Source organism: Corvus hawaiiensis, chromosome 15 (genome assembly GCF_020740725.1).
Source record: "Corvus hawaiiensis isolate bCorHaw1 chromosome 15, bCorHaw1.pri.cur, whole genome shotgun sequence".
NCBI classification, from domain to species: domain Eukaryota; kingdom Metazoa; phylum Chordata; class Aves; order Passeriformes; family Corvidae; genus Corvus; species Corvus hawaiiensis.
In genome coordinates this window covers 11614291-11629370 of record NC_063227.1, presented here as the reverse complement: position 1 = coordinate 11629370, position 15080 = coordinate 11614291, and the positions used below count along the sequence as shown (strand labels likewise).

At 44.5% G+C, this 15080-nt stretch overlaps 1 protein-coding gene across 1 annotated transcript; it reads right to left on the bottom strand.

The window, feature by feature from the left end:
* Positions 1–3827: 3827 nt before the first annotated feature.
* On the bottom strand, positions 3828–11812 carry LOC125333960. The gene is made up of 5 exons (XM_048320295.1): positions 11700–11812; positions 8159–8249; positions 6174–6323; positions 4856–5972; positions 3828–3912 (listed from the first exon to the last, which is right to left on the bottom strand). Exons 1-5 carry the CDS (start codon positions 11810–11812, stop codon positions 3836–3838), a joined length of 1548 nt encoding a protein of 515 aa, XP_048176252.1. The 3' UTR covers positions 3828–3835.
* Between the last annotated feature and the right edge of the window lie 3268 nt (positions 11813–15080).

Below are 15080 nucleotides of genomic sequence, written 5' to 3'. Positions count from 1 at the left end.
GTGAAGTCAAGTCCACAGGACCGTGAGCTGTGGATGAGTCCATGCAGGAGCAGGACACCCCAAAGCATCTGTGGCTATGAATAAGTCCACACCAGAGCTGGTATGTGGTGGTGCAAGTGGCTCCAGCCACTCTGTTTTCTGAGGAGAACTTAGACAACCAGCTGTGGTGCTCAGCAACCCAATTTTAGCATATAACTTCGCAGTCATGGTGAGAATCCGTAATTCCTTTGTTCTGCTGTTTGCATGTTTTCCCCTCCCTGTTTTATGTATGAAGTTATGTATATTCATATCCCTTGTTTAATATGTACCAGTTCTAGAAAGTTCTTTGTTCCTCGACGCTCCATTGGATCCTTCCCTAAGTCCCTCCTATGTGTTGTCCTCATTGGTTCCCTTGCTACTTCCCACCTACTTGCCTTTACCCCATTGGCTGAGATCCCTTTCCCCGCCTGTTCCGTGCTCAGTATAAAATCCCCGGACCGTGTCAAAAATTTGGCTTTTCGTCCCTGTCTTTTCAGTGGAATAAACCTGCGTGGAACACATACAGAGAGTCCCCTCTCTTTCTTCTTTGCCTTCGCCTTCGTGCCTTCATTCCAGCAACAGGAGGAAAGCTCCCTTGGGTGAGGAGCTCTACTCCTTCCTTTTGTGTGTCTCAGCAGGGATTGCCACCTTCCAGAGGAGTTGCAGCTTTGACCTCCAGGCTTCCTTTTGTCAGCACATGAAGGGAAAACCCCCTTCAGCTTACCCTAAGCTGCAAAAACCCTTCACTGGTACATCTCAAAGCATCTGGGGCTATGTCTGTGCCACTGCAGGCACACCTCTGCAGGGATTCTAGGCCAAGAATAAGCCCATGCTGGAGAGGGTAACATACACATCAGGCATAGGTGGCTGTGGATAAAGCCACACTGCAGCAGGTGCACCTTAAAGCATCAGTGTCTGTGCATGAGGTCATGCTGGAGCACCTCAAGACATTGGCTATGGGTAAGCCCATGTGTAGGGGGGTCAGTTTGTAAACCAGGCTGAAGAGCAGAAAGAACTCCACTACTAAAGAAGTAGTAAAGTAGGTATGTTTTATTCCAGCGCTGGGACGCACGGGGGATCACTCCTCCAAAATCATCCGTGCCAACAGCTGCATTCAGCTCGGTATTTATTGGGTTACAAGTTCCATATTCATTAAGTTTCGCAACACAACTATACATATTCATCACCTAGCCCCGCCCAGCCTCGCTTCGTATTATAATGAACCCAAAAGTCATTTGCATCCGCGTTGCGCTTGCGCAGTGTTGTTTGGTGTTTTTTGGTAGGGGTCTCCGAGGGTCTTTTTGATGAAGTCAGGAGGTCTTCCTCGTCTTGAACTTTTCACCTTTCTCTCCTGCGCATGCTCTTTTGTACCCCTGGCCTTTGAGACTGGTTTGAGCTAGTTCGCAGGATATCTGTCTGAGACTCCCCCTGGTTTTATCAGAGGTCTCTTATCTTTTCTTCCTGCCCTGGTATGCTGACCAAGCTGGATGCATTGTTCCTGACAAACTAATTCTCCTGCTTCCCATCCCCATGATTCAGTCCCCCCTTTTCTAAAGAGTTAGTAAATTCTTTTACTAATACTTGAATTCTTTTTCTAATGAATTTTTTTGGTAGGCATCCCTTAATGTTTTTCCGTGTGCGTTTGACAAAGTAGTTAGAACTGATAACCTTTTTAGTACTCTATAGTTCCAAATAAGTAACGTGATAGACAGCACGAGGCAGGTACTAACCAAGGTTAATAAGACAATAATGGGGTGACATAACGTATTTAGGATACCAGTTGCAGTAGGTGACCACCCGAAAAGCGAGTCCCACCAGTTATGGCTTGCGTCTTGTTTTACTCTTTGCAAGATTCTGCTGATTTTTTGTGTGTCATAATGGACGGTGACTAAGGTTTTTTCTCCGTTTCTTTGGATTTCTCTCAAAATCTCCATTAGGTCCTGATGTTTCACTAATTGCTTTACTAATGTTAGGTCCATCCCAATAGGTGTGGGTAGCAATTTATGGTAAATGGTGTAGTTAGACCTTATTAATTGATGAGATACGACTGGCGCTAAATACGAAAAGTCACACCCAACAATCTTGGCAAAATTACAAATACAAAAATTAGAGTGATTCCTGGCAGTTACATTAATAACATTGTTATCTATCATCATAGAAGTGCAGGTAGTTCTTAAGCACACACAGCCTTGTCCAATATATACAAGTACAGTTTTTGGTGAAGTGTCTGGGTGGACCTCAAAGTGACACATGCCTTGTTCTGCATCAAGACATATGTCTCTGGCATCAAGTGTATTACTTTCACAGATAAATCCTTGTTGTTCCCGTGTGATGCAAGATTCTAAATTCACCGTTTGCCATTTTTCTCCTACCATCCGAGCCCATACTCTATGTTCAGAGGGGTAAAAAACTGTCCCTTTATGGTTTAATCCCAATGCAACAATAGGATGAATTACATAAACTGTGGCATTACGTATAGTAAGCACAAAGGCAGTAGCTATGTTAATCATTGGGTCATAGGTGAAATTTACCAAGGTCCACCAGGATTGGAGCTTTCTTTCTAATTTAGTAGCATTGTTCCAAACCGCCTCTCGGATTTCAATAGGAAATACACCTTTATTACCTTCTCTTATGATTAAGGAAGCTGTGGACTGCATCCATAATTGAGCTTGTATGCAGCTAAGGGCTAATGAGACGTTGTCTTGAGCTGTGCCAAGTGTGTTTAATATTAGTTCGTGGTCCAGGTTGCTGAATTTTGCTAGGTCTGGGAGTATTTTTGAGACTTGCCACTAGTTGTTTCCTAATGCTAATAGGGAGGATTGTAGGGGCTGTTTTAATTTGGTCAGGTCACTGGTCGCTGTGGCCAATTTGTTCATCAGTATCTCTGAATCAATCCCATTTATAACTCCCAGTCCTGTTCCCAGCATGCCAGTCAGGTCTCTCCGCATTCTGCCTTTGAGGGGTGTTTGCTTCTGCAGCCAGGCTGTCCACCCTTCAAGGGATGTTTGAATTAAAGGGAACAGGCTGGTTGGATTTCAGAGATGTTAATTTGCATTAGTAGTTCTACACGCTTAAGAGACCATTCTGGATTAAACAGCAGTAATTGCTGGCCTATGTTCCTCACTACATAAGGGCCAATCTCATAAACCTTTGGCTCAGATTTAAGTAATGTGACCTGGGTTTGGATCTGATTGTCAGAGTAGGTAGTAGGCCTAGCCATGGCATTTATCTGGAATTTGAATGAGAGTCCATTGCTGTCTTGGCCCCAAAGACAAACCACTTCAACAGTCTGTACTAATGTAAAATTATACCAACAATCTGCTTCACTTGAATAACTACAGATTTCACAGTGTCTGTCTGTAGGAGTAGTTGAGACACTGATTTGGGTTGCTTTTCTATGAGTAGTCCTGTTAATCATTCGGCATCCTATCTTGATTTTTTCTCCTACAGTCCCCTGGAGCTGCCAAGTTCTTTGTTTTTCTCATTCTTGCTTTGTATACACTTGGTTTCCGTGCATGACTACAGTCAACAGGTTTAAATTTTTTATATCAGAATATTTCCCCATGAGTCCAGTAACCCGCATAAAGGCTTGGGACCATATGTCTTCTCTCCTATGAATAACTACCCAGCTGAAGGTTACAATTATAACTGTGAGAAAAACAATTTTCTGGGTTATACTTGCGTGCCACCCTGACATTTTCATTTTGTTCGGGTAAACTTCAATTTCAGTTCATCATCCCCAGGGGTCACTTTCCAAGGGGTCTCTGGAGCCTTCTTTACTCGGGTGTGGTGAATCCAGGCACTCTGTTCTCTGATCTTAATTGCGGTGTAAGTGGTGAGAAGCACCTGGAATGGTCCTTCCCACTGTGGTTCCAGAGTCTTTTCTGTAAGAGACTTAACATATACATAATCTCCAGGCTGAATGTCATGTACAGGACCGTCCAAGCCTCGACTTCGAGTTCCAGCCACATGTTTTCCAATTTCTCTAAGCTGTTTATCTAAGGCAATCATGTAGGTGGTTAGCATCTCTTCCCCTATTTGGGTAGATATGCCTTTCTGTACCCCATATGGTCTCCCATGGAGTATTTCAAAGGGACTTAACTTTTCCTTAATTCTGGGCTTGGTCCGCATTCGTAACAATGCAAGTGGAAGAGATTGGGGCCAGGGTAGGTTAGCTTCTTGCCCTCACAATTTGCTGTTTAATCAAATAGTTCATTTTCTCTACTTGGCCACTCGACTGGGGATGGTATGGAGTGTGGAGTTCCCAGTCTATGCCTAAATGTCGGCTAGTTTGTTGTACCACCCTTGAAATAAAATGTGGTCCCCTATCTGAGGATATCGTGGCTGGAACTCCGAAGTGCGGTATTATTTCTTGTAGTAACACCTTGGTTACTTCTCGAGCCTTAGCGGTCCTAATAGGAAAAGCTTCGGGCCATCCTGAAAAAGTATCTGTTAGCACTAATAATAAATATCGGTACCCGCCTTTTCTTTGATTTCTGTGAAATCAATTTGCCACTGCTGTCCAGGCCCATGACCTCTCCCAATCTGGCCCATTTTTGGTTTGGGGGTGTTTTTGGGATTAGTCTGGAGGCAAAGGTTACACTGTCGAGTTACTTACACAACAGTTTCATATAAGTTTCTGGCGATAATTTTCCCAATTAAGTAGTTATATAAGGCATTTGTTCCCCAGTGTGTTTTCTGGTGTTCCTCTCTAACTACGGCCCATAGCAAATGAGAGGGAATAACTACTTTTCCTTCTGCATTGATAGCCCATCCCTCTTGGTTAAATGTTCCCCTTTAATCAATTTCTTGTCTCTTTTATTATATGTTGGCTTACCCTCTAGGGAAAGTTGTCCATCTGGGATCAAGGCTCCAGTTATTGTTACCTCACCTTTTGTTGCTTCTTTTGCCTCTCTGTCTGCCAGTTCATTTCCTTCTTCCAATTCTGAGCTCACCTTTTGATGCACCCTTATGTACATGATTGCTACCTTCTCAGGTAGCTGGACTGCTTCTAATAGCTGCATTATTTCTTGTGCATGTTTGATGTTCTTTCCATGCGAATTTAACAGTCCTCTTTCTTTCCAAATGGCCCCGTGTGCGTGCACAACTCCAAAGGCATACCTTGAGTCTGTATAGATGTTTATTTTCTTTCCTTTTGCCATCTCTAAGGCATGGGTTAGGGTGATTATTTCAGCCTTCTGTGGGGAGGTGTTTGTTGGCAGTGGTCCAGATTCTATCACCTCGCGGCAGGTGGTAACCGCATACCCAGCATGCCTCTTTCCACTGATGATGTAGCTGCTCCCATCAGTAAACCAGGTCTCTCTGTTGCTTAAAGGGGTATCCTTTAGGTCCGGGCGGCTGGAGTAGGTAGCTTCGATAGTCTCCAGGCAATCATGGCGTACCAGTTCCCCTTGATTTCCACTGAGAAAGGAAGCTGGGTTGACAATGTTAGTTACCACTATTTCTACATCATCTTGTTCTACCATGATGATTTGATATTTCAGGAACCTTTGTGGGGAGAGCCAGTGCCCACCTTTCACTTCCAGCACCGCGGACACCGTGTGGGACACCAGCACAGTCATTCTCTGGCCCAAGGTGAATTTGCGTGCTTCCTGGATGTTTAGCACGACTGCTGCAACAGCTCTGAAGCACCCAGTCCATCCTTTGGCTGCTGCATCTAGCTGCTTAGAGAAATAGGCAACTGTCTGTCGGTATGGGCCCAGGTCCTGTGCTAGTATTCCCAGGGCGATCCCTTGCTTCTCATGGGAAAATAGAAAGAATGGCTTACTCACGTCTGGAAGTCCTAGAGCTGGAGCTGACATGAGGGCATTCTTCAGCTGGCTGAAGACCCGCGTGGCCTCCTTTGTCCACTGGAGATCTCTGCTTTCCTTTGTAATGAGCTCATATAGTGGTTTCACGAGCAGCCCATAATTGTAAATCCAGTCTGCACCATCCTGTCATCCCCAGAAAAGTCCGTAACTCTTTCACTGTCTGGGGTTTTGGGGTTTGGCATATCGCTTCTTTGCAATCTTGCCCCAAAGTTCGTTGCCCAGCACTGACTTCATAGCCCAGATAATCACTTTTTGTTTCACCACCTGAGCCTTTTTCTTGGATACCCTGTACCCTTGGAGTCCCAGGAAGTTTAAAAGGCTTACCGTCCAGGCTGTGCAAGCTTCCTCTGTTCGGGTAGCTATTAAGAGATCATCCACGTACTGCAATAGCTTCCCTTCTCCTGGTGGGGCTTCCCAGGACTCTATGTCTTTTGCGAGCTGTTCTCCAAACAGGGTGGGACTGTTCTTAAATCCCTGAGGCAACACCGTCCACGTGAGCTGGGTTTTGCACCCACTCTTAGAGCTTTCCCATTCGAATGCAAAAATTTTCTGGCTGGCTTCATGGAGAGGGAGGCAAAAGAAGGCGTCTTTTAGATCTAAAACGGTAAACCAAGTTAGCTCTGGTGTTAAACATGTTAACAGAGTGTAAGGGTTTGCCACCACAGGATAGAGGTCCTCAGTTATCTTGTTAACAGCCCGTAAATCCTGTACCACCCCGTAAGACCCATCAGGTTTATGGACAGGCAGGATAGGAGTATTGAAATCAGACTGGCACTCTTTTAGTAATCCCATCTGTAAGAATTTTTCAATTATTGGGCCAATTCCTTCCCTGTCTTCCCTTTTAAGGGGATACTGTTTAATTCTAACTGGTTGTCTCCCTTCTTTGAGTTTGATCTGTATTGGGGTTGCATTTTTGGCTCTCCCAGGTACATCTGTGGCCCAGACTCCTGGGAACACTTGGCCCATTATCTCTTCCCTAATTTCCTCTACAGGGTCTTTGGTTGTTAATATTAGGCTCAGTATTTCTACATACTGTTGGTCATTTACCTCCAGAATAACTTCCCCATTCCTAAAAATAATGGTTGCTTGTAATTGTTCTAATAAATCTCTTCCCAAGAGTGCTTTTGGAGAATTGGGTAAATATAAAAACTTGTGAATACCCCATTGTTTCCCGATTTTATATTTCAATGGCTTACAAAAGTAAGCTTTTTCAGATTGGCCAGTTGCTCCATGTACCACAATATAGTCATCCCCCACAGACATTAAAGCTTTATTTAAAACTGAATATGTTGCCCCTGTATCTACCAAAAATTCTATTTCTTTTTCCTTGTCCCCTAGCTTCATTATAACCAGTGGATCTGCTAGGGTAAAATCCCCCAGTCCTCTTCAATCTTCTTCACATGTGCAACCACCCTCCCCCTTCCTTGGTTTCCCTTGTTCTGGTGGTCTTCTTGTCTTCTTTCTGGGCACTCGTTTTTCCAATGACCAAACCTCCCACAAATCGCGCATTGGTCTCTACCTAGCCGGGGTGGGCCTTGTCTGGGAGGTCCTCGTCTGGGGGGTCCTTGTCTAAGTTTTTCTCTATTCCCTTCTTTTACTACTGCTACTAATTTCCTCATCCCTTGCTTGTAACCTTCTTCTCGATTACTGAATACCCTCCAAGCTGCATCTAATAGAGTTTCCAGGTTCTTCCCTTCTGGCCCCTGAAGTTTCTGCAGTTTACGTCTGATATCTCCTGTGGATTGTCCTAGAAACAAAGATACTAGCTGTTGTACCCCTACCTCGGTCTCAGGATCCAGCGATGTGTTACGGCGCATTGCATCCCTCAGACGATCCAGGAATTCGGATGGTGACTCGGAAGGACCCTGTCTTATTGCGTACAAAGCTGACCAGTTTAGGATCTTGGGAATAGCCCTTTCCACCCCTTTTGCTATCCATTCTTGATAACTTTTTAATTTCTTTAATTCAGCTGTTCTATTCGGATTCCAGTGTGGTTCCTGGAGTGGGAAGTAATCTTTTACATCTAATTGTTGTGTTTTGTAATAGTCCTCTGCCAAGTCTCGAGCTGTTTTCAAAACTAGCTGTCTTTCTGTCTCTGTTAGTCCACCCAATAGTAATTGTATATCAGCCCAATCTGGATTATGCTGTTTAATTATAAGTCGCAAGCGCTCAGCAGTACCTGCTGGATCACTTTGGCAATTTTTGGCAACGTTATACCATGCATCTAGGTCAGCAGTAGAGAAAGGTACTCTAATCAACATTGTATCCCCATCAGGTGCCACTGCCTCTCTCAGAGGTGCCATCAGTACCTGTTTCCTGGTTCGGGACGAGACAGGACTGCCCGGGGGAGAGGGGGTTGGCGTTGGTGTTCCTTCCGAGTCCACATCCTCTTCCTGTCTCCTAAGGGGAGGCTTAAGCAAATCGGTTAATTCATCATCATCTTGTCCCTGAGCTGCTGCTTGATAGACTTTGTCTGACCTTGTACATCTCTGAGCTATACTGCATGACGAACAGCATCGTTTAATTCTTCTTCGGCCCTTTTTATTTTCTTTTTCCAGAGCTAACACCACAGGATCCCTGGGGGCTTTGATTCCACAATCTCTCTACCATTCAGGGTGTTTTCGGAGAGAAAAAAATGCGTCAGCGTAGGAAACTTCTTCCCATTTACCTTCCCGCCTCAGAAACAGCATTAACTGAAGCAAGGTATTATAATCTAAAGTTCCATTAGATGGCCATTTGGCTTCATTTTCTAATTTATACAGTGGCCACCAGTGGGTACAATGTTTTATAAGGGTTCTTTTATTTTCTGTGCCTCCAGCTCCTACTGCCTCCTTCCAATGTGCCAAAATACAACCGAGCGGGCTTGCTCTGGGGATTTCCTTACTTCGTCTGGTTCCCATCCTATTCAGAGTTTGAGTTTACTCAAATACTGTGCCACCCCCTTCGGGTCACCTGTATAGTGTATAAGTCACTCTTTATAAATTCTCTTGTGCCTTCTGCCAAGCCTGCTTTGCTACTGCTTGAAATCCCTTTTTTCTTTTTTTTTTTTTTTTTCAAAAGTCTTTACTGTCTCCTCCCAATCTGTTATACTATTTTGGGGATGTGATGCTCCTTCCCACACAAAAGTTTAAACACAAAATGTTCTTTGCTTTCCCCACACTCTGGACACAGATCTCTGCCGAATAAATAGAATTATAACATCTCCGACTTCCACAAAATTCGCACTGAGCTAAAATCCACAGCCGGTGTGGAGCTGGAGTTTTCTTACACCCACACACAAAGCAGGGAGTCCTTTCTGTCACTCAAGCAGATAGGAGAGAGTCAGGGCTATGCTTTTATCATATAGCTACTGGGGGGGGTAATGACCTCTCTCCCCGCTTAGCTGCTGTTGTTTCTATCTCTGCCCCCTAGTTTTATCTCGATTCCACCCCAATTTTTTTTTTTTTTTCACTCTCTCACAGTTCTTTTTCAATTTCTTCCCGAACCTCCCAAATCTCAGGTACCAAATGCGACTTCCCACACACAATCTTTAAAATCTCAGGCTCAAAATAAAAGGTTCTGATACATCCACAAAAACAAGTTATTCCATGTACTCTTTCAAACTCTAAATTCTCTGCTGCTGGTAGTTCCCAATCAAGAGCCACTAATCTTTTTGCAGAGGTTCTCCCAGCCACGATTCCAAATTCAACAAGCAAGCACTCTCCCCCAAACAAATGTCTCAATATCACACTCTCAAACAACACACGGCAACATGCATGCTCCCGTTTTACAAACGAATAGGCGACCTAATACACATCTACACACATAAAAGCAGTCCGACAACAACCAATGTCCACACAGACATGTAAGCAACACAACAACATTCAAACCAGCTACTAGTAGCAAAAATGTTCACAACACTTGCTTGTAATAGTTTCAGGGTCCCGCTTATATTTTCCCAACACGGTAACAAGTTTCGGTGGGACCCCCCCCTTGGAATCACCCAATCCGCTCCCAGGATCGCTAGCGGCCGCCCTATCGGTTGGCGATTCCCCCTTGCTGGCTCCGGTAGCTGGTGGCTTGCAAGCCCCACCTTTACCCTCACAAGGACTGTACTCTTGTGCGCGGGACGTCTCCTCGCAGCTTACCAGCAGCCCTGGCCATGTGTATGACTTACAGGCAACCTAAATGCAAAACATACCGTTTATCCACAGTTCCAGCAGGCCGTTGTCTGTCCGCCGCAGTGGGCGAGCCGAGGGGCGGAGATCCTCCAGGAAAGCCCTGGGGCGCGCCTAGGATGTCTACTCCTCAACCGATCCTGCAGCTGGACAGAGGTTCTCCTGCCTGGCTCGCCAAATGAAGAGCGGAAAGAACTCCACTACTAAAGAAGTAGTAAAGTAGGTATGTTTTATTCCAGCGCTGGGACGCACGGGGGATCACTCCTCCAAAATCATCCGTGCCAACAGCTGCATTCAGCTCAGTATTTATCGGGTTACAAGTTCCATATTCATTAAGTTTCGCAACACAACTATACATATTCATCACCTAGCCCCGCCCAGCCTCGCTTCGTATTATAATGAACCCAAAAGTCATTTGCATCCGCATTGCGCTTGCGCAGTGTTGTTTGGTGTTTTTTGGTAGGGGTCTCCGAAGGTCTTTTTGATGAAGTCAGGAGGTCTTCCTCGTCCTGAACTTTTCACCTTTCTCTCCTGCGCATGCTCTTTTGTACCCCTGGCCTTTGAGACTGGTTTGAGCTAGTTCGCAGGATATCTGTCTGAGACTCCCCCTGGTTTTATCAGAGGTCTCTTATCTTTTCTTCCTGCCCTGGTATGCTGACCAAGCTGGATGCATTGTTCCTGACAAACTAATTCTCCTGCTTCCCATCCCCCTGATTCAAGGCTGAAACACCAATTAAGTGTTGTGGTTTGGTTCAAAGTATCCATTACTTACTTATTTTCCTTCTGTGAGATAAGAATTAGGAGAAAGCAAAGCAAGCACAAAACTTAAAAGAATATAAAGAAGTTTATTAACAGACCTAAAAGGAAGGAAAAAAAAGTCAGACTAAACCTTCAGAACACTTCTCCTCCCCCCACCTTTCTCCCTTCTCCCACTGACAACTTTAAAAAAATAACCCTTGAGATTTTCAGTCAGTTTACCACCTCTATAATAATCTCTTTTTCAGTTCACTTAGGGAAAGGAGTCTCTCTTATTCATGCTATAGAGACATCTCCACAAGAAACAGTTCTCTTGTGGCTTCAATGTCACAGCAAGACAGCTGTCCGGGTTGGTTCTCTGCTCACATGTGAAAGTCCCTTCCCTCGACTTACAGCTTTCCCCACAACAGCTTTCGAGGGTTCAATCTTTAGCTAATGGGGTACCATTTTAAGGTTGATCCGTTCAGAAACAGGTTCTCTTCACCTATCTCTGGGAGCATCTTCAGCTCCAGGAACAGAGGCTGTCCTCCTCCTCTGGGAGCAAGGGTCTTCATCACTTTCATCTCTCTCTATTCAAGCTTCTCATCAAATCACACCAACTTCAACATTTGCTTATTTCAGCACAGGTACTTTTGCTCACAATTGCAGTTTGAATGCTCCACCCCCCATGCTTTCATGGAATTACAACAGGTACTCTGATGTATCATAGTCCATCACCATAGCTATACAACAGAATTTCAGCTTCTAGGCTTGAGGCATCTCCTCTTTGTCCTCTCTCAGGGTTTCAGCTCTTCCTTCTTCACTGACTTTGGTGTCTTTATGGTGTTTTCTTCACGTGCCTTCACCTTTCCTTTTCCTCTGACTTGGGAGAGGATTGATGTCTGCAGGCTTCATCTGTTCTGGAGGAAACTTACAGCACTAAAAGAGTTAATCTCACCCGGGCCCCGCAACTGGAATTCGCCTCTCGCTGTTGCTCACATGGTCTCTGCCGGGCAGCGGCCTCAGATGAATTTCGGCTGCACTGGGTGAGGGCTGGCCTGGCCGCGCCATGGGGCCAGGGGGCTGGCCCGCACGGAGCAGGGCCGCGGATGGAACAAGGCCACTCGGCTCCAGGGTGGCTGTCTCCCGGCCAGCCCGGCTGGCACTGAGGGGGCTGCACCGGGTGTCCAGTGAGCAGAAGCAGCTGAGATCTCAGCCGCGCTGCGGCCGACCCGGCCGGGCCGCAGCAAGCAGGGCCCAGCCCGCCCCCGCTGGGCCACACTGTGGCCCCCCGGTACCTGTCCAAAAGCCAGAAGCAAGAGAACTTTCCCAGCCTTTGTTCGTTCTTAAATGTGGATCACAGAGGCGTGTCAAGCTTCTTAAGAGGCTTTAAAAAGTTGCCAATATTCAAACTAGCCAGTTGATTGGTTCTGTCGGATCATAGAGGAGGCTGTAAGCATCTCTTTGCAAGAGAATCACTTCCGTGGCTGATAAAAATCCAAACTATGCTAAACCATGACACCCTGACAGAGCAGGCACACCCTGGAGAGACTGCAGCCAAAGGGAAGGCCATGCTGGAAGAGATTTACTTCTGAAATGACTGTGGCTGTGGGTAAGGCTGTGCTGGAGCCAGAAGTTGAATTTGAGATACAAAGAAGGAAATGTCACGAAGGAGGATATGTCTTTACACACATCTTACCTTACCATCCTGCATCATTCTGGCTGTTCTTTGAATCTTCAGTGTCCCATGCAAAAAAAGCTTTCCTTGCCCTCCTTCAAATCCCTTTGTGTATAGCTACATCAATCATTATAACTCTAACTGCCCTAAGTAACTCAAAAATGATACCAGAAAAAGAATCTCCATCACCAAAGCAGTACTTCCATTATACTGTATCTTAAAGATCCTTAGCAAGTCTTGAGAAAAGTTTAGTATCTCAGTTTGTGATAAACTTGCAGATTGAATCTTAGATCTTCATCAGTGCTATGTAAATCATCATTACTAGTCAACATGAGATCTAACAAAGTCTGATCTTCTTCATGGCTTAGATTTTTCCAAAATTTGAGATGGGTTCAGAACACTTCAGACAATGATATCACACATAAAGGACATACCTTATATATGCCCTTAAACAAACAATTCAGATCTGTAGGAAAAGTACTGATTCAGAACAGTTTTCAGTATGAGGATGTGTGTGTGCATGTGTAAACACTCAAAGCTCTTTCCCTCTCCCAGTCTTTACACATGCCCGCTACACACAACAATCTCAATTTTGTCCCTGGACTAATAGAAAGGGGAACCACTTCTACTGGAGCCTATAGCAGTGCACTTAAAGTGCCTTTCTGATAGTGAGTCTTACAAGATGCTTTTACCCATTGGTTACATATTTTAGGCTGAAATGCTGAAAGAAAGCCCAGTCTGAGCCACTGAAGAACAGTGCATCTGAAGTCCTCCAAAGGCTCCACCTTCCATATAGTTAATGAAAAGGTGATAGATACATATTATAATATTGGCTTTCAGCAAATGTTAAAATTAATGCTATATGTATAATGTTAAAGTAGGTTTGTTATAAAGATGTAGTTTTGTAACAATAACTAATGCCTTTATTTCTGTCATTAACTAAACTTAGACATAATAGTAAAATAGCTAATATAGTTACACTTGTGGTAATTGAACTGTCTGCTTGGTTGGATAGCATCCAATGAACATGTGTTGAGGACCCCTGCTACTGACATGCCAACTATCAGCAACTGCCGTCTGCAGAAACCATGGACCAAAGCCCACTCTGGGGGTGATAATAGAAACTGACTAAAACCACAGCCAAGAAATGCGCATGCTCTAAAAAGGCAGATCCAAGGAGGAGCCATGCTAAACAGCTCCTGGAACATGTAAACTAGTTTAAGGGAAAGTCTGAATATGCATAATTGATTATGAATATACATTAGGCTGATGCAATAGGACAGGTATGTAAAGGGTGCCTCTGCAATAACAGGTGTGCTCTTAGCTAAGTGCCAAAGCACCCGGCACTGTGAATTTTGCTTTATTGTCTTTGTTCCCTAATGTCCTTTATTAAACTTTTAAATCCTAACAGGAGAGTGAACCTGAACTTTTTTTTCACAAAAATAATCAGGCTAGTACAAAAAACCAAATCCAATTACCAAGAGCTCCAGGAACCTCCCTCCAACTCCATTAACTGGGAGGGATTACCTCCCCTCTTAGAGTTAACAAAACATCCACCCCCCCCACCCCCCCATAAGTTGTGTGCACATTCCTTTGACATCCTGACATTCTTCATAATCTGACAACAAAGACACGTTATGGCCATTTTATAACTTTTTCTCCTTTAACTTTGTAGATCATTTGAGCACAACAGGCAGGCCCACCACGCTTTAACCTTTTCCCAGACTGCAGTTAGAAGTAAATTTATCAAAATCACTTTTCTCACATGCTTTGCAAAGTTATATGCAAAAATAACTGGGAACTGACACACATTTAGATCCCAGATGACCAGTTATTAAATATATACTGTGTATATAATTTGTATATAAACCTCATTACAGACATGTTGAGGGGGTCAGTGCCTGAGTCTCTCAGAGCACAGTAAGTATCACTCTAGGGATACTTAGGAGGGCATTATTGTATTTCTATTACAGTATTTTGCTAGCATCAGTAAAACTGCAGTGAAACTCAAAGGTTCAGGGCTTTGGTAACTCTAGAGAGACCAACTGCATCCAGGCTTCTCATTTCTGTTCTTTTTAAAAAAATAGAAGATAGAAAGTACTTGGCTGACCGACTATTCCCTGTAGTCATGGGGTCATAGTGCCCATTCTTACCCTCCAGTTCCTGTTAATGAGGCGATGAAGCCATCGCAGCCAGAACTGTGTGCGAGGTACCAAAGGCAAGCACCACCATGGCACCGATTTCAGGCTGCAGGAGGAGAGGCTCTAACAAGGCTATTACCGTGGTGCCATCCACTGCCAGAACACTGCACACAGGCTGGATTATCTGACGTGCACTAAAGTAACTTTACTAAGCCTGCTAAACGATTATTTCACGTGCATCTATCTCCAAGTTCCCCTTATAGAAGTTCAGGTAAGGGTTTAAAGTGATTCTCACAGACAGAACAGTTCCTTTGCAGAGTGATAACCAATTGAAAAGGTCCCTGATCTGTGCATTTTGTTACAATCGGGAGCTCCCACTCACGTACCCATGAGGGCTATTAAGGCTCTTTCAAACTAAGGCCAAGCCACCACATAAGCATTCATTTTCATCACAGCCATGCATTTAAAATCCCAGACATCTCAGATGTTTACAGGAAGCATAAACTGATCAAGCAAGTAA